Below are 21,011 nucleotides of genomic sequence, written 5' to 3' on the forward strand. Positions count from 1 at the left end.
TTGCCTGGATTGTCACTTCTTCATGGCCTAACGTTGTTTGAATGCCAAACCCACTGATTTAATGTGTGCCTCCTTAGCATTGCTTGTCTGTGGGTTTGAGCACCCCTCTGTCTTTTGTTTCTTGCTGGTCCAGAGAGTGAGACTCCGGTTGGATAGAGGCCCATTGTGTCAGTGAGATGTTTTGTCACACGGGGAAGAGCTGTTGGACTCATCGCTAATCTCTCCGATTCATAGGATGATCCTGTCTTTGCAGAAATATTAATGACTCAGGTGCTTTAAGACGGGGACACTAACTAAGGTTGTCGTTAGGAGCGTCTGATTTTGTTTTTCCCGTCCTGGTTGGATTGCATCAGAGGATACTTGTTTAATAAATTGTTGAAGTTTGCTGGACTTTTGTGGATAAGGCAAGAAGGCTCGGTGTTGTGTGCGTTTCATACTTTCTGCCTGGTGCATTTGTTTCGCTGTCATGCACATGCCTGTGTCCGAAGTCCCGGCCTCCCAGAGGCTGGCACTGGATTGTCGCACCCTTCTGGATCATCGTGTTGGCAAGGGTAAGTGACAACGGTGCCTCTGTTTTGAAGCCGTTCTATAACTCTGGATTCACATATCCCACATGAATGAGTCAGCACAATGTGTAGTTAGGGCTGGGTGATACGGACAAAAAAGTATATATCGATATATTTTTACACAGACTCAATATTCTATTTACAAACTCCGTTTCCATATGAGTTGGGAAATTGTGTTAGATGTAAATATGAACGGAATACAATGATTTGCAAATCCTTTTCAACCCATAAACAGTTGAATGCACTACAAAGACAAGATATTTGATGTTCAAACTCATTAACTTTTATTTTTTTTGCAAATAATAATTAACTTAGAATTTCATGTCTGCAACACGTGCCAATCTAGTTGGGAAAGGGCATGTTCACCACTGTGTTACATCACCTTTTCTTTTAACAACACTCAAGAAACGTTTGGGAACTGAGGAAACTAATTGTTGAAGCTTTGAAAGTGGAATTCTTTCCCATTTTTGTTTTATGTAGAGCTTCAGTCGTTCAACAGTCCGGGGTCTCCGCTGTCGTAATTTACGCTTCAGAATGCTCCACACATTTTTGATGGGAAACAGGTGTGGACTGCAGGTGGGCCAGGAAAGTACCCGCACTCTTTTTTTACGAAGCCACGCTGTTGTAACACGTGCTGAATGTGGCTGGGTATTGTCTTGCTGAAATAAGCAGGGGCGTCTGTGAAAAAGACGGCGCTTAGATGGCAGCATATGTTGTTCCAAAACCTGTATGTACCTTTCAGCATTAATGGTGCCTTCACAGATGTGTAAGTTACCCATGCCTTGGGCACTAATGCACCCCCATACCATCACAGATGCTGGCTTTTGAACTTTGCGTCGATAACAGTCTGGATGGTTCGCTTCCCCTTTGGTCCGGATGACACGATGTCGAATATTTCCAAAAACAATTCGAAATGTGGACTCGTCAGGCCACAGAACACTTTTCCACTTTGCATCAGTCCATTTTGGAGGATCTCGGGCCCAGAGAAGCCGGCGGCGTTTCTGGATGTTGTTGATGAATGGCTTTCGCTTTGCATAGTAGAGCTTTAACTTGCACTTACAGATGTAGTGACGAACTGTAGTGCTGCAAGGGTTCTGGGTATTTTTTCCGTTATGTTTATGTTGTGTTACGGTGCGGATGTTCTCCCAAAATGTGTTTGTCATTCTTGTTTGGTCTGGGCTCACACATATTTGTAACAGTGTTAAAGTTGTTTATACGGCCACCCTCAGTGTGACCTGTATGGCTGTTGACCAAGTATGCGTGGCATTCACTTGTGTGTGAGAAAAGCCGTGAATATTATGTGATTGGGCCGGCACGCAAAAGCAGTGTCTTTAAGGTTTATTGGCGCTCCGTACTTCTCCCTATGTCCGTGTACCACTCCGTACAGCGGCGTTTTAAAAAGTCATAAATTCTACCTTTCGAAACCGATACCGATAATTTCCGATATTACATTTTAAAGCATTTATCGGCCAATAACATCGGCAGCCCGATATTATCGGACATCTCTAGTTGCACGATAGATTTACGATACAAATGATTGTATGGTTTTTGATCGCCCTATGGTCCGGAAAATACGGTAATAAAAAAACAAGTTATATTCCTAGTGAACATTTTCAACTAAGGCTGGGGGCGTATGAAAACCTAGGTGCCATTGTATATTTTAAAAATACAAAAAACTAGTGATGATGTAATGTAGGTTCGTGTTGGCATTAAAGGCCTACTGAAATGAGATGTTCTTATTCAAACGGGGATAGCAGGTCCATTCTATGTGTCATACTTGATCATTTCACGATATTGCCATATTTTTGCTGAAAGGATTTAGTAGAGAACATCCACGATAAAGTTTGAAACTTTTGGTTGCTAATAAAAAAGCCTTGCCTGTACCGAAAGTAGTAAATGATATACGTGTGACATCACGGGTTGTGGAGCTCCTCACATCTGAACATTGTTTACAATCATGGCCACCAGCAGCGAGAGTGATTCGGACCGAGAAAGCGACAATTTCCCCATTAATTTGAGCGAGGATGAAAGATTTGTGGATGAGGAAAGTGAGAGTGAAGGACTAGAAAAAAAAAAACTATACAGTGGGAGCAATTCAGATGTTATTAGACACATTTACTAGGATAATTCTGGAAAATCCCTTATCTGCTTATTGGGTTACTAGTGTTTTAGTGAGATTATATAGTCGTACCTGTACAACCTGAAGGTCGGCCCCGGACCTTTCTTCAGCACCAGTCGACGGATTTTGGCGATGCCCATCTCTGCCCTTCGCAAGGGACCCTCTTCGAAACACGATCTTTCGAAATGATCGCTGCATAATACACTGTACTTTGTGTGTGTGGTCCAATCCAACCGTGTTCGCTTGACATCTCTGTTCCATAGTAAAGCTTGACTGTCATCTTTCGGGAATGTAAACAATGAAACACCGGCTGTGTTTGTGTTGCTAAAGGCGGACGCAATACACCGCTTCCCGAACCTACAGCTTTCTTCTTTGACGTCTCCATTGTCCATTGAACAAATTGCAAAAGATTCAGCAACACAGATGTCCAGAATACTGTGGAATTATGCGATGTAAACAGACAAGCTAATAGCTGGGAACGATGCTGGAACAAAATGTCCTCGACAATGCGTGACGTCACGCGCAGGCGTCATCATACCGAGACGTTTCAGCAGGATATTTTGGGGTGAAATTTAAAATTGCAATTTAGTAAACCGTATTGGCATGTGTTGCAATGTTAATATTTCATCATTGATATATAAACTATCAGACTGCATAGTCGGTAGTAGTGGCTTTCAGTAGGCCTTTAAAAGCACATGACCAAAGTGACAAACATTTAGGAAACAAAGGGGAAAAAGCGAAAGTTAAGGAAGGGGCACGACAAAGGCAAGGCGCGATGCTCGCAGGGGGCGGAGAGAGGGAGACAAGGTTGCGTGGGCGGGAGGTCCTCTGTTGTTCTATTCCAATATAACTCCCTTCTATCACTCTCTCTTTGTGCAAGTTCGATAAAAGGGTGGCATGTGTGAGGATGTGCGCCCAGTGCCGCCGCTGCGTGGTAAATCTGCACCGGCATTTTTGGAAACGGGAGAATCCAAGGTCATCTCGGCACGCTTCTCCGTGACGTTGCCTCTCAGCCCCCTTTCGCGTGCAAATGCCTCTGTGCGCGTGCGCGTGTGTGTGTGAGAGAAAGAGCACAACAGAGGGGAAAGTGTGTATGAATTTTATTGCATCATTGCAGCCGCTGCACCAATCACTGTGCGCATTCATATGGCTTCTAGCTCCAAGCACGTGCAGGCATTAATCCCTCAGTGTGTGTGTGTGTGTGTGTGTGTGAGCGCGCATATTCAGTGCTCTTGGCACCAAAGCTGTGTATGAGTGACTGAACCCGCCGAAAGGAAGCATCTGCAAGCGTGCGGCTCCAGCGTCACGTTCCATGTATGGTAAGATGAATAACCATTGTTGTGCCTGTGTGTTCTCGCCCCGCGTCAGCATGTGAGCGACCCAAAGCGTGCGGCACGCAGCCAGTTTGTCGGCATTTTCCTTTACACATTTCATTCAGCGTCATGTCATTCCCCGGACCCTCATTCCTCTCACAAAGACCATACTATTCAGTGATAAGCTTTGAAGAGGTCACCACTTTGAAGAGATTTATCCTCAATTATGTTTAGTTTCATGCCTTTTTTTTTCTATCATGTGTGCTGTTGGATGTCATGTGGTCAACACTGTCATAGTATGATGTGGAGTAGACCAAGCATGTTTGGTTTGTACGTGTCTATGATTCTTATTTTGTAGGGATGTAACGGTACACAAACATTTCGGTTCGGTACGTACCTCGGTTTAGAGGTCACTGTTCGGTTCATTTTCGGTACAGTAAGAAAACAACAAAATATAAATTTTTTGGTTATTTATTTACCAAATTTGTAAACAATGGCATAACATACATGTATACACAGGGTCCATTGCCAGGGTTGATGTGGTTAACATATATAAAATCAAAACTAAGGCTCAGAATTGTCTCTTAACAAAACCTTTCTACATAAAAAGTGCGTTTTTTGATGATTGATTGAGACTTTTATTAGTAGATTTTGCACAGTACAGTACATATTTCGTGCAATTGACCACTAAAAGGTAACACCCCAATAAGTTTTTCAACTTGTTTAAGTCGGGGTCCACGTTCATCAACATTAAACTGCCTCAAGTTGTTGCTCAGATTAAATAAAATAACAAAGCTTTTCTTCTCCATATAGAAAGTGCAACATTAAACAGTTTCAAGTCAACTCAGCCTCGGATTAACTTTTCTTTTCCCCCCCAGCCTGGCTAACTAGGCAGTAAGAGGATATATGGGCTCATTGTTCTTCCACCATAGAAGTGGGTCAAAATCTAGTTTTTAATGCAATATGGACTTAAATCTGCTGCCATAAAAACATTTGTTATTGCTTTAACCAGAATTGTATCTTAAAAAAACCTCTCTACATATAAAGTGCTTTTTTTGATTGATTGATTGAGACTTTTATTAGTAGATTTTGCACAGTACAGTAAATATTCCGTGCAATTGACCACTAAATGGTAACACCCCAATAAGTTTTTCAACTTGTTTAAGTCGGGGTCCACGTTCATCAACATTAAACTGCCTCAAGTTGTTGCTCAGATTAAATAAAATGACAAAGCTTTTCTTCTCCATATAGAAAGTGCAACATTAAACAGTTTCAAGTCAACTCAGCCTCGGATTAACTTTTCTTCCCCCCCCCCAGCCTGGCTAACTAGGCAGTAAGAGGATATATGGGCTCATTGTTCTTCCACCATAGAAGTGGGTCAAAATCTAGTTTTTAATGCAATATGGACTTAAATCTGCTGCTATAAAAACATTTGTTATTGCTTTAACCCGAATTGTTTCTTAAAAAAACCTCTCTACATATAAAGTGCTTTTTTTGATTGATTGATTGAGACTTTTATTAGTAGATTGCACAGTACAGTACATATTCCGCACAATTGACCACTAAATGGTAACACCCCAATAATTTTTCAACTTCTTTAAGTCGGTGTCCAGGCACATCAACATTAAACTGCCTCAAGTTGTTGCTCAGATTAAATAAAATGACAAAGCTTTTCTTCTCCATATAGAAAGTGCAACATTAAACAGTTTCAAGTCAACTCAGCCTCGGATTAACTTTTCCTTTCCCCCCCAGCCTGGCTAAATAGGCAGTAAGAGGATATATGGGCTCATTGTTCTTCCACCATAGAAGTGGGTCAAAATGTAGTTTTTAATGCAATATGGACTTAAATCTGCTGCTATAAAAACATTTGTTATTGCTTTAACCCAAATTGTTTCTTAAAAAAACCTCTCTACATATAAAGTGCTTTTTTTGATTGATTGATTGAGACTTTTATTAGTAGATTGCACAGTACAGTACATATTCCGTGCAATTGACCACTAAATGGTAACACCCCAATACGTTTTTCAACTTGTTTAAGTCGGGGTCCACGTTCATCAACATTAAACTGCCTCAAGTTGTTGCTCAGATTAAATAAAATGACAAAGCTTTTCTTCTACATATAGAAAGTGCAACATTAAACAGTTTCAAGTCAACTCAGCCTCGGATTAACTTTTCTTTCACCCCCCCAGCCTGGCTAACTAGGCAGTAAGAGGATATATGGGCTCATTGTTCTTCCACCATAGAAGTGGGTCAAAATCTAGTTTTTAATGCAATATGGACTTAAATCTGCTGCTATAACATTTGTTATTGCTTTAACCCGAATTGTTTCTTAAAAAACCTCTCTACATATAAAGTGCTTTTTTTGATTGATTGATTGAGACTTTTATTAGTACATTGCACAGTACAGTACATATTCCGTACAATTGACCACTAAATGGTAACACCCCAATAATTTTTCAACTTGTTTAAGTCGGTGTCCAGGTTCATCAACATTAAACTGCCTCAAGTTGTTGCTCAGATTAAATAAAATGACAAAGCTTTTCTTCTACATATAGAAAGTGCAACATTAAACAGGCTCAAGTCAACTCAGCCTCGGATTAACTTTTCTTTTCCCCCCCAGCCTGGCTAACTAGGCAGTAAGAGGATATATGGGCTCATTGTTCTTCCACCATAGAAGTGGGTCAAAATTTGGTTTTTAATGCAATATGGACTTAAATCTGCTGCTATAAAAACATTTGTTATTGCTTTAACCAGAATTGTTTCTTAAAAAAACCTCTCTACATATAAAGTGCTTTTTTTGATTGATTGATTGAGACTTTTATTAGTAGATTTTGCACAGTACAGTACATATTCCGCGCAATTGACCACTAAATGGTAACACCTCAATAAGTTTTTCAACTTGTTTAAGTCGGGGTCCACGTTCATCAACATTAAACTGCCTCAAGTTGTTGCTCAGATTAAATAAAATGACAAAACTTTTCTTCTCCATATAAAAAGTGCAACATTAAACAGTTTCAAGTCAACTCAGCCTCGGATTAACTTTTCTTCCCCCCCCCCCCAGTCTGGCTAACTAGGCAGTAAGAGGATATATGGGCTCATTGTTCTTCCACCATAGAAGTGGGTCAAAATCTAGTTTTTAATGCAATACGGACTTAAGTCTGCTGCTATAAAAACATTTGTTATTGCTTTAACCATGCCTGACTCGCCGAGGAGAGGCTGCTTGAATGCGGTGGTGACGCTTCAAAAGGGTTAGCATGTGTTATGAGAGTAGTGTATGTGTGTGTGTGTGGCCGTTTAATACGTGACAGCATGTGAGGTGAGTGTGTGGGCGAGCGAGGTGAGGGCGCAGTAGCGTGAGCGCGGGGAGTAGCTAGTGGTTTCTTGGCTGTGTGCAAGACTTTAATAAAGCCACGATTTGCCGGACTCTTCATTTACCCTGGAGTCCGGCGCTGTGGAGACCCACTGGCGGGTAGAGTGAAGGGTGTTGCCCCCGAGAATACATCAGCCCTGGAGGAGTGTCTCCCCTGCGATCCTCGACTACGGTATGGGAGCCGGAAGCAGCTGCTGAACAATATCGGCAAACCTCCGTCCTCCATTGTTGTATCGCGCTGCCGAAGTGTTCCCAAACGGGAGATCTTAACAAGGCAGGAGGGTCTTCCAGCTCTGGCTTTTACATGTTGTTCTAGCCCGCTCGCTGCTAGCATGTGTACTCGTTCGGTACACCTCCGAACCGAACCGAAACCCATATTCTGAAACGGTTCAGTACAAATACACGTACCGTTACACCCCTACTATTTTTGACAAGACACGCACCTTCTTTGAAAGTTTGATTCAGTGGTGTAAATATTGTACCATCTTGAGGAGATTTACTGGTAGGGGAGAAAAAAACAAACATTTTGCTGTGCGCGCTGAGCCTATATTCATCAACAACATACTGATTGAGATCCCGAATGTGTCAGATTGGCCTTGTGTCTATGTGATTGGCGTGTGTGTTGTTGGTATTATGCCAATCGTGTTCTCCGCCACCCACTCTGGATTAAAATCTGTGCCTTGAGCGTTTACAATAAGAACGCCTCTGCAGTGGGGCAATAGATTCAAAATATGCTTTCACTGTGACGAAGCTTCATTTTATGTATCATATGGACACAGACAGGAAGTTTCATTTCATCCCTGTTGTCGGTTTTGCAGCACTCTAACCTTCCCGCTATCCTAATCAACATCCTCTCCACAGTGCTCATCTCCTCTTTCAATGGCTTTATAGCTTCCCATAACTCTTCCTTTGCCATCTTACGTATTTCCTCGCATGTAACCATGTGACTAAGTAGCTTTCTTGTTGGCCTCTAGGACAAATATCATTATAGCCAAGTGTTTGTTTTTTTTGCATACAGATTCTGCTACAATTTTATACCGCATTTTTCGGACTATAAGTCGCAGTTTTTTTCATAGTCTGGCCGGGGGTGCGACATATACTCCGGGGCGACTTATGTGTGAAATTGTTAACACATTATCGTAAAATATCAATTTATATTATTTATCTCATTCGCGGAAGAGACGAAGAAAATCTCAGCAATCATCACACACTCGTCAACCAATAGCTTTTATCAGAGATCTATAGTTTTTTTCCTTCTTTATTATGCATTTTCATCCGGTGCGACTTATACTCCGGAAAATGCGGTATCTGAAAAATATCCAGTGTTTTTTCGGATGATAAGTCACAGTTTTTTTTCACAGTTTTTTTCATAGTTTGGCCGGGGGTGCGACATATACTCCGGAGCGACTTATGTATGAAATTGTTAACACATTGCCGTAAAATATCAAATAATATTATTTATCTCATTCACGGAAGAGACGAAGAAAATTTCAGCAATCGTCACACACGTCAACCGAAAATAATTTGGCGGGGGAGGGTCAGGGCAGAAGTGCATTGTGGGTCATTGAATGCTAACTGCCATATGCTTTATGCTACTGCCGTAGCTATTTATATCATTTCATCGTTGTCGGTAACTTTTAAAAACTGAGAAGGGCTGAACAAAAATGGCACCGAAAAGGAAATCATGTACTGCAGATTGAATGAATGAATGAATGAATGAAATAAGTTTATTTCGGTTATATAATCAATCTAATCAATCAACCATTTTGTGTGATCAGTTTTACAGTACATGTTATATGTATACAATAATACACATTTACACACGAAAGAAAAGAAAAAGAATGACCAAAAAAGGAATAGGCTGAAGCCAAAGCTTATATTTGCCTATCCTATACCTTCACAGAATATTAGATTGCCTGGAACATCGTTAAAAAAATCAAAAATCAATGGGATGTTACTATATTTTATAATTTTCAATTATTTCACCTTTCAATGTTTTCTTAAACCTTACCAAAGAAGTGCATGTATTCAGCTTATCACTGAGCTTGTTCCACCATTTAACTCCTAAAACTGTAATACATTTGTATTTTATATTTGTTCTCGCTTTACCGATTTCAAAAATCGATATCCCCGTAAATTATAGTTTTCTCCTCTTAAATGAAATAGCCTGAGAATACAAGCTGGAAGGCTGTTGTTCTTTACTAGAAACATAATTTCCATTGTTTTTAAAAACACAATGTCTGAAAATTTTAACACATTTGAACTCATAAATAATGGATTGGTAATTTCATAGTAGCAGGCTTTGTGTATTATTCTAATGACCCTTTTTTGAAGTTTTATTATTGGGTCTATGTTTGTTTTATAAACATTTCCCCAAATTTCAACACAATACGTTAAATATGCTTGAATAATAATAAAACAAAATAATACTGAATAATGACACATTTTAAATTTTTTGGGACCAAAACCCTTTGATCTTACACAATATCAAATCATTTTTTTTCTGTCATTCGCGGAAGAGACCAAGAAAATGTCTGCAATCGTCACACACACGTCAACCAATAAGAATTTGGCGGGGGAGGGTCATGGCAGAAGTGCATTGTGGGTCATGGAATGCTAACGGCTACATGCTATATGCCACTGCCGTAGCTATGAAAATGGATAATTTCATCGTTGGCGGTAACTTATAAAAATTGAGAAGGACTGAACAAAAATAACCTACACTTATTCAGCCTGTTGTTCACTATTCTTTATTTATTTTAAATTGCCGTTCAAATATCTATTCTTGGTGTTGGATTTTATCACATAAATTTCCCCCAAAAATGCGATTTATACTCCAGTGCGACATGTATATGTTTTTTTCCTTCTTTATTATGCATTTTCTGCCGGTGCGACTTATACTCTGGAGCGACTTATACTCCGAAAAATACGGTAGTTTTTGTGCACATGTGTGAGGCATCCAAAACCAGTGCTTTGCGATAGGGCTGGGCGATATATCGATACACGCGATATATCGCGGGTTTGTCTCTGTGCGATATAGAAAATGACTATATGGTGATATTGGAGGATACCTTCTCACGCAGTTGCTTTTAGTTTCTGGCATTACACTTCAGGCTCTTCTTCACTCTTTCTTGTCTCTCATTCTCACGGAGACGTAAAACAAGCGCACCTTCTTACACACGTCACATACTGTTGTGTCATATGTCAGATACGTATACGCCAGGGGTGTCCAAACTTTTTCCACTTAGGGCGAGAGACTGAAAAATCAAAGCAAGCGGGGGCCATTTTGACATTTTTTTTATTTTAAAAACCAATACAATATATGTATAACCCATATAAATTTAGGCCTCCACTCAAGCTTGATCCCGGGGACCCCAAAGGGTTTTGGTCAGTATTATTTTGTTTTATTATTATTCAAGTTTTAAATCCCCAGATCAACATTAGGTCCATCTGTCAATTGAATGATTTAAAGATTTAAGTTTTATGCTCTTTTTGTCAAAGAAAACCCTGTTTTTAGATTGGAAAAACAAAACAAAATATGCAATATTATCACTCCATATTTTTTTAAGTGGAATATTTGAGATTATAAAATAATTGGAGCCTTAAAAAAGGCAATAACTAATAACACCAATGATTTTAGGGGGGGGGGGGGGGGGGGGTTCTCATAGTCATCATTGTCATTGTCACTGACGTCCCACTGGGGTGAGTTTTTCCTTGCCCTTATGTGGGCTCTACCGAGGACGTCGTTGTGGTTTGTGCAGCCCTTTGAGACACTTGTGATTTAGGGCTATATAAATAAACATTGATTGATTGATTAGACCCAGGACACGTTGGGAAGACTATGTCTCCCGGCTGGCCTGGGAACGCCTCGGGATCCCCCGGGACGAAGTGGCTAGGGAGAGGGAAGTCTGGGTTTCCCTGCTTAGGCTGTTGCCCCCGTGACCCGACCTCGGATAAGCGGAAGAAGATGGATGGATGGATGGATGGATGATTGATTATTATTTTTTGAGCAATGACACTTAAAAACAAATCACACTAAAATGATTGGGGATCCAAAAGTGTCCCACTCATTAAAGTGTTAAAAAATAAATTATACATTATTTTACTGCTTACTTTCAACACAATAATCTCAAGATCAACTTCAGATCTATACATCAATTATAAGTTTTATTGTTGTTTATGTTTTTTGTTTGTTCATTTTAGGCCCTTCTTTAAAAAAACACAAAATAAGCAACATTTTCCCCAAAAAATATCTCAAATTGGAGTATTTAATGTGACATAATTGGAGCCTTGAATTGGTCAATAATTCATAATTGATTTTGATTCATTATTATTTTTTAAAGAAAGAAACAGCCTGCATGGCAGTTTTGTGTTATTAGAGTAAACATTGAAAAATGTTCTTGTTACATTTTACATTTGCTCTATTATACCAGTTTTTATGTTTTAATTTTTTTTAATCGTATTTTTAAAATGTGCCGTGGGGCCGTTGAAAAATGACCTGCGGGCCGCACTTTGGACATCCCTGGTCTACCCCCTCCGGAGCAGAGAGGTAGCAGCATGGGTAACGTTAGCTGTGATGCTAGCGGAGCCGTGCGAGTGGTAATACGAGAGAAAGAAGGTGTGAATCTGGTAAGAAATGAAGGAAGAATTAATTCACAAGAAAAACAGCAGCGGTGGTTCGGCATCAAGCGGGAAGATGTCGAATAGACAACTTTAATTTGTCAAGAGTGGGGCACAAACGTTGCTACCAAAAGTAGCATTACTGCTAATATGGAGAATCATTTGAAAAGTCACCTGCTAATAACTGTTTAATAAATGCAGTTTTGGTCAATTGACTTAGTTGTGATTTCCTTCTCTGCATGAAAGTTTAAAAGTAGCATATATTAATGCAGTATGAAGAAGAATGTTTGAATGTAGACACATAGAATCATCATACTGCTGTGATTATATGTGTCAAGTGTTCATTCAAGGCTAAGGCAAAATATGGAGCTACATATCGTGTATAAGTCAAAAATATATATTTTTTCAACTTTCAACGCTTGAAATATTTTAACCTCAGACATATCTATTGATATGAATATTTTACAATTTTTGTAAGGTTTTTTAAAATGTATATTTTAGCCTTTTTGTTAAAAATAATTGTTCTTAAAAATGGAAAATAATTTGCCAAGTTGGGTAATTACAGCCTTTAATTAGATCAGTCAAGACAAAAATATTTATTTTTACAGTGCCTGCGTAGACAGAGAGAAAGCAGGCATTATTTGGTTGAGTTTATTGAGTTCATGCAAGTATTTTGTATATATCATCATCGGCGGTCACTCAAAGGAGTATGACGATCCTCCTGGTAGGGGTGTATCCCTTTATGGAGGATGCCTGTGCGTGACTTAGTTTAATGTGGGGAGACTGTTGCACCACACGATCCTTTACAGAATCGGGTACGGGTCCAGTGGCATGGAGTCCAAGACGAATGGGGACCCTTTTCTGCTGCAGCCTTCCTCCGCCGTTGGGGTAGTTCTTAAATCTACCGTCTTCCGCCTGCTCTGCAGTTGAGGTCTTCACCTCAACTGCTGGCTAGGGGGGCAGTCAGGTACTAGGCCTTTGCCAAGGCACACCTGGGGTAACAGTAATAAAGGGGTTAACCTTCTAGTGCCCCAAGACCCTTTAGAGGAGCCTCTACTGCTGGATGCACTTTAGCATCATGCCCAGGAGACAATATTTTGTATATATATATCTGTCATGTTATATATAACTGCACAAGATCATTTTTAGCGGTTTGAATGGAAGTTGAACCCATTACGCTCGTCAAAGCTCTGAGAATTATGCTCAAGGTTAACACCATCTGGACAATATTTTCTTGTTTTTCAATCGGCAAGAAGGAGATTATTTCGGCATTCATGGAAAAAGCTTAGCAAAAAAGCAAGATTAAAGCGTGTTTAAAAATAGCAGCTATAATAGCAGTCAATGGGACTGAAATAGTTTCTTAGAGGATGTGTGTATAAGTAATGTTTGTATCCAACTCTAACAACGTTACAATCAAAAACGCAATGCAAATTTATTTATATTTTTTTAAATTTTGGACTGCTGTCCTTCAAACTGAACAGTCATATCACATGAAGGACACATGCAATGCCTGTTCTGGGCTCTAGTGGTGCACACGGGCTGGAGGAACATGTGATGACACCAAAAGTATGTAAAATAGAAGTTATTGCAGTACACTCGTCTCTGTCCTGGCACAAAGTCAACAATAACACCAGCATGGAATGGACAGGAAACAGTGATTGACTTTGGGTTTTAGCAGGAAGAGACTTGCCTCCCAAGTGAATAGCAACAATTCACTTCATTCACTGTGTTTTTTTTTACTCTCTCTTGTTATCAGACTTTTCTTTTTTACGCTTGTATGAAAGTTAAGAATGTTAAGGGAGCCTATTATTCCCATTTCTTGTGCAAGACTACCACACATGTTTTTTTATGCATTCTAACCCGTAAATAAACATGAGCAAAAGTCAGCTAAGAATGGAGTCAATGGGATTTGCTCTTTTCCTTCTGTACAGCGCTGTAAAAAACAGCCAAAAAACTCCATCAAAGTTTTACATACATGCTGTTAATGTATATGTAATTTTGTAACTTTCACATTCATATTAACATTACGTATTTTGGGCATTTTAAGCATACATTTCACCCACCTCATCAACTTTCGCTTTTTTCTGCAACAACTACTGTTCATCTTGACAGATTTCACAGACAATACAAACTACTTTGGGACAAATGATGATCCAGAACCTTATATTTTTAAGGCTGAATTATAAGAAGCAGGAGCTACACGTTTCAAAAGGTTTGTGCTTAACATATCCATCATGCAGTAGTATTGCAAAGGGCTAGCTAGACAAGAAATGCAGTACAAACCACAAACATCACTTACTGTACAATGTGTGCTCTCACTGGGATGCCAGCTGATGGGATGTTTATATCTTCCCATTTAGAGTAAAAATTAATCATAATCCACTCAGTGATGTATGTATATATAAATGTATATATATGTGTATATGTATGTATGTATGTATATATATGTGTATGTGTGTGTATGTATGTATATATATACAGTATATACAAATATATGTATATATATATCGCCAAGTGGATTATATATATATATATATATATATATATATATATATATATATATATATATATATATATATATATATATATATATATATATATATATATATATATATATATATATATATATATATATATATATATACACATATAGGGACGGCGTGGCGCAGTGGAGAGAGTGGCCGTGCGCAACCCGAGCGTCCCTGGTTCAATTCCCACCTATTACCAACCTTGTCACGTCCGTTGTGTCCTGAGCAAGACACTTCACCCTTGCTCCTGATGGGTGCTGGTTGGCGCCTTGCATGGCAGCTCCCACCATCAGTGTGTGAATGGGTAAATGTGGAAGTAGTGTCAAAGCGCTTTGAGTACCTTGAAGGTAGAAAAGCGCTATACAAGTACAACCCATTTATCATTTATCATTTATATGTATGTATGTATATATATGTGTATGTGTGTGTATGTATGTATGTATATATATGTGTATGTGTGTGTATGTATGTATGTATGTATATATATATATACAGTATATACAAATATATGTATATATATATATGTATATATATCGCCAAGTGGATTATATATATATATATATATATAGTGTGTTAGGGCACGAAAAAAAAGAGGCTATTTCATCCCTACAAGCCTGTTTCACAGGTATCCCTGCTCTTCAGGGTATTTTATTATTATGTTTACTATAAAATTACCTGCTAAACAGGCTTGTATGGATGAAATAGCCTGTTTTTTTGTTTTTACATACATACATGTATGGATGGCTCAAATCTTTTTTGAGCCAAAGTGCATTTTTTTCATTGAAAAAATCCAGAGGCACACCACCAGCAGAAATCATTAAAAAACGAAACTCAGTTGACAGTAAAAAGTTTTTGTTGCAATTGTTGGATGTGACTTTAAAACATAAGCAAGCATGCATCACTCTAGCTATTGTCTCAAAGTAGGTGTACTGTCACCACCTGTCACATTTTAGTGGCTTTTTCTCTTTTTGGGGTATTTTCCTGTAGCAGTTTTCATTTCTTCCTTTGAGTGATATTTCCCGCATCTACTTTGTTTTAGCGGTCAGTTGTATTTATCCTTCTTTGTAGGGACATTGTTGATTGTCATGTCATGCACGGATGTTTAATGTGGACGCCGTCTTTGCTCCACTGTAAGTCTTTGCTGTCCTCCAGCATTCTGTTTTTGTTTACTTTGTAGCCAGATCAGTTTTAGTCTCGTTCTGCATAGCCTTCCCTTAGCTTCAATGCCTTTTCTTAGGGGCACTCACCTTTTGTTTATTTTTGTTTTAAGCATTCGACGCCTTTTTACCTGCACGCTGCCTCCATTTAAAATTAAATTAGCTACCGGCTGCCACCTACTGATATGGAATAGTATTACACGGTTACTCTGCCGAGCTCTAGACAGCACCGACCACTCAACAACAACACATCATTTGCAGGCTATAATTACTGGTTTGCAAACAATACTTTTTAACCCAAATAGGTGAAATTAGATAATCTCCCACGACACACCAGACTGTATCTCACGGCACACTAGTGTGCTGCGGCACAGTGGTTGAAAAATTAGAATGCATAAAAAAACATATGTCTTGGTTGAGTTACAAAGGGATGGTGAATGAATGATGCTCAATTCCAAATAAGTGCAGTTTCCCTTTTTAAAGGGGAACATTATCACCAGACCTATATAAGCGTCAATATATACCTTGATGGTGCAGAAAAAAGACTGTATTTTTTTAACCGATTTCCGAACTCTAAATGGGTGAATTTTGGCGAATTAAACGCCTTTCTGTTTATCGCTCTTTTTGCGATGATGTCAGAACGTGACGTCTCTGAGGTAACACACCCGCCATTTTCATTTTCAACACATTACAAACACCGGGTCTCAGCTCTGTTATTTTCCGTTTTTTCGACTTTTTTTTTGGAACCTTGGAGACATCATGCCTCGACGGTGTGTTGTCGGAGGGTGTAACAACACTAACAGGGAGGGATTCAAGTTGCACCACTGGCAAGAAATCTGCTGCCAGATCCCCATTGAATTTGCCAGAGTGTCTGCACATTTTACCGGCGATGACAGACATGGCACAGAGATGTATGGATAACCTGCAGATGCATTTGCAACCATAAAGTCAACAAAATCACAAAGGTGAGTTTTGTTGATGTTGACTGCCAGCTAATCGATGCTAACATGCTACGCTAATTGACGCTAACATGCTATTTACCGGCGGTGCTAAAGCAGACATGTCACAGAGATGTATGGATAACCTGCAGATGCATTTGCAACTATATTACGTTTACTTCCACCCACATTTAATGCGAAAAAAACACTTACCAATCGAAGGATTTAAGTTGCTCCAGTGCAGGCGTCGGGAACCTTTTTGGCTGAGAGAGCCACGGAAGCCAAATATTTCAAAATGTATTTCCGTGAGAGCCATATCATATTTTTTAACACTCAATACAACTAAATGCGTGCATTTTTAAGTAAGACCAACATTTATAGAGTATAAAAAGTCTCTTATTCTTTTTCATAACATTGTTATTCTGAAGCTAACCAATAATAAATCAAATGTCATGTCTGTTAAACATGTTTTTGTTTGGCCATGTGCTGTTTGTCTTTTGGACTCTTTAAGTTCCTGTTTTTTTTCCACTCCCCTTGTCTGGTTTCCTTGGTTACTCATTTTATCCACCTGTCTCTGGTGGACAAAATGCCCGCTCACCTGCTTCCCGAGCACTAATCAGAGGCAGTATTCAAGCTTGTCTTTGCCAGTCAGTCGCCCTGGCGAATGTGATCTTTTCTTGCTCTGTGCTGACTTGTTTCCTGTCTTGCCATAGTTTCGTGCTTCATTCCATGCCAAGTAAGTTTTGTTTGATTAATGTTCATAGTCTGTTTATGCGTTAGCTTTCTTCCTTTGCCCAAGTTGTGCCTCCACTGTGAGCGATTTTTGTTTGTATCTTTTTTTAGTTTAAATTAAATCATGTTTTTACCTAAATGCCATGTCCCGAGTAGTCCGTCTGCCTTCCTGGGGGAACTACCCCGCAGCAAGCTGCGACCCCCCCCCCCCCTCCCGATTATGACATAAAATACTTCTTACCATTAATGCGACTTCTTGAACAGGTGCGGTAGGAAACGGATGGATGGATTTAAATGCATGAGAATGTTTTATATTTTGAACGTTATTTTTAGCACTGTGAATTCCAGCGGAATTATTCATAATTATCGTGTTAAGCAATGTCAGCTAAGATTTATCTGAGAGCCAGGTGCAGTCATCAAAAGAGCCACATCTGGCTCGAGAGCCGCAGGTTCCCTACCCCTGCTCCAGTGTCACAAAATGGTCCGCACCTTTTACCGGCGATGCTAACGCAGCCATTCGGCCATGCTATGGCTATGAATAGCGTCAATAGCTATTCGCTCAATAGCTTCAGTTTCTTCTTCAATACTTTCATACTCCAGCCATCCGTTTCAATACATGCGTAATCTGTTAAATCGCTTAAGTCGCTGAAATCCGAGTCTGAATCCGAGCTAATGTCGCTATATCTTGCTGTGGTATTCGCCGCTGTTTGTTTACATTGGCAGCACTGTATGACGTCACAGGGAAATGGATAGTCCCATCGCAAATAGCGAAAATCAAGCACTTTAAAGCTTTTTTTAGGGGTATTCGGGGACCGGTAAAATTTTGAAAAAAAATTCAAAAAATACAACAAGCCACTGGGAACTGATTTTTATTGTTTTTAACTCTTTTGAAATTGTGATAACGTTCCCCTTTAAAACTGTGGACCAGCTCTATACTCTCGGCAGAGTTCTTGAGGGTGCATGGGAGTTTGCCCAACCAGTCTACATGTGCTTAGTGGACTTGGAGAAGGCATTCGACCGTGTCCCTCGGGAAGTCCTGTGGGGAGTGCTCAGAGAGTATGGGGTACCGGACTGTCTTATTATGGCGGTCCGCTCCCTGTATGATCAGTGTCAGAGCTTGGTCCGCATTGCTGGCAGTAAGTCGGACTCGTTTCCAGTGAGGGTTGGACTCCGCCAAGGCTGTCCTTTGTCACCGATTCTGTTCATAACTTTTATGGACAGAATTTCTAGGCGCAGTCAAGGCGTTGAGGGGTTCCGGTTTGGTGGCCGCGGGATTAAGTCTCTGCTTTTTGCAGATGATGTGGTCCTGATGGCTTCATCTGGCCGGGATCTTCAGCTCTCACTGGATCGGTTCGCAGCCGAGTGTGAAGCGGCCGGAATGAGAATCAGCAACTCCAAGGCAGAGTCCATGGTTCTCGCCCGGAAAAGGGTGGAGTGCCATCTCCAGGTTGGGGAGGAGACACTGCCCCAAGTGGAGGAGTTCTAGTACCTAGGAGTCTTGTTCACGAGTGGGGGAAGAGTGGATCGTGAGATCGACAGGCGGATCGGTGCGGCGTCTTCAGTAATGCGGACGTTGTATCGATCCGTTGTGGCGAAGAAGGAGCTGAGCCGGAAGGCAAAGCTCTCAATTTACCGGTCGATCTACGTTCCCATCCTCACCTATGGTCATGAGCTTTGGGTCATGACCGAAAGGATAAGATCACGGGTACAAGCGGCCGAAATGAGTTTCCTCCGCCGTGTGGCGGGTCTCTCCCTTAGAGATAGGGTGAGAAGCTCTGCCATCCGGGAGGAACTCAAAGTAAAACCGCTGCTGCTCCACATGGAGAGGAGCCAGATGAGGTGGTTTGGGCATCTGGTCAGGATGCCACCCGAACGCCTCCCTAGGGAGGTGTTTAGGGCACGTCCAACCGGTAGGAGGCCACGGGGAAGACCCAGGACACGTTGGGAAGACTATGTCTCTTGGCTGGCCTGGGAACGCCTCGGGATCCCCCGGGAAGAGCTGGACGAAGTGGCTGGGGAGAGGGAAGTCTGGGCTTCCCTGCTTAGGCTGCTTCTCCCGCGACCCGACCTCGGATAAGCGGAAGATGATGGATGGATGGATGGATGGTTCCCCTTTAAGCGTGCTTGTGTCATTGAAATAGGTGTTATGATGGGGACAGACTTCCACTGGAGTAGATAAATTAAATGTCTCTCCTATGGGGAAACATTTCTCATTGGTTAACACGTCATCATTTTTTCCCTGTTTCATTCTGGCTTCACAGTATTTCTCCCAGCCTGCCGCTCTCTCACCCTAATGGGGCAATGTTAATGTTAACATCCGGCGGGAAATGGAGAGTCTAATCTGTTAATGCAGCCGGCCATTATTAGGGAGATATAAATAGTCGTGTGATTGGCGTGTTCCCCACTGTGCCGACCCCCCGGCCCCCCGCTCACATGTTTTAGTCCATCTTGCACGGACATGCAGCTTTCTGGTCAAACTACGAAAACATGTTAGAGCTGTCACATAGGTCGTAACCTCTCTTTTTCTCTTCTGGTTATTGAGTTGCTCCTCAGTGCGTGTGCAATGTGTATGTTTATGTGTGGGTTTCTGTGCGCCTTGTGCAATGCCTGTGAATCTCGCAGAGTGGGCGGATGTCGTGAGACCCCCCCCTCACCTGTTTGTGTGTTTTTCCACAGCTTCCATTAAAACACTTACCCACCCACCACTTAGTGTAGCTTTCCTTGCTCGTTCCGTGGTAATAATACACCTCGACGAAACCCCCGAACCAAACTCGACAAATTAATGTGCATACCAGAAGTGTTTTCTGATGTCTTTCAGATCCTGTTTACATTGTGTTTTTTAAAAATAGTTTCCATAAGATTCTAATGTGACTCCAGATGTTGTTCAGCCCTAAACTCAGGATGGATTTACATCTTTCACAACATAGCATTGACGTGCATGACATTTTATACCTCAAAAGTAACTTATTCTATAGCTGGACGATTATGTCAAAATAATAATCAAGGTTATTTTGATTTATATTGAAATCACGATTAATAACATGATTATTCATTCATTTGAAAACATGAGTATCTATTGTACTCAACTTTAGATATAATTTAAAAGAACAACAGATATAAATTAGCAACAAATAAACCACAAGTGTAATAATATTAAAAGTACCGGTAATAACAACACATTAAAATTACAATCGCAATATAACAAAACAATGAAATTTAGATTTTTTAAATTCAGTTTTTTTACCTTTTCCACTTATTTTACTACCATAGATAAAGTGTGTGCTTTTTGTGTCATACATAAAATGTAATAACATGAAAACAATCCTCACATGTATTAGTTATTAATTGATTAACTTTTTTTTTAATGTATTCATGTTTTAAATACTTAGTTTTTTTTAATTACTTTTTTTATCACATCATTTTTCTATGATACCATCTTTGATTTATTTTGGACAATTTTTTATTTTGTTTATTTGTGCATTTTTAAAAAATGTTCTTGATTTATTATATCAATTGATTAACTACAGCGGCCCTGCGATCAGGTGGCGTCTTGTCCTGGGTTTACTCTGACTTCCGCACGATTGTAGCTGAGATAGGCTCAAGCGACCCCAAAGGCAATAAGCGGTAGAAAAGGGATGGATGAATTTTTTACCTTTTACACTTATTTT

The 21,011-nt window shown here is 40.2% G+C and overlaps 1 protein-coding gene across 2 annotated transcripts in view; it reads left to right on the plus strand.

The window, feature by feature from the left end:
- The first annotated feature begins 269 nt into the window (after positions 1–269).
- LOC133541917 (protein EFR3 homolog B) overlaps positions 270–21,011 on the plus strand; it is a 126,800-nt gene continuing 106,058 nt past the window's right edge. For both annotated transcript variants that reach the window (XM_061885640.1, XM_061885641.1), the window contains exon 1: positions 270–551. In XM_061885640.1, the coding sequence (XP_061741624.1) occupies positions 467–551 (85 nt within the window). In that variant the 5' untranslated portion in view covers positions 270–466. The remainder of the gene's footprint in view (positions 552–21,011) is intronic.

This window comes from Nerophis ophidion, linkage group LG24 (assembly GCF_033978795.1).
Source record: "Nerophis ophidion isolate RoL-2023_Sa linkage group LG24, RoL_Noph_v1.0, whole genome shotgun sequence".
In the NCBI taxonomy this organism is placed as follows: Eukaryota; Metazoa; Chordata; class Actinopteri; order Syngnathiformes; family Syngnathidae; genus Nerophis; species Nerophis ophidion.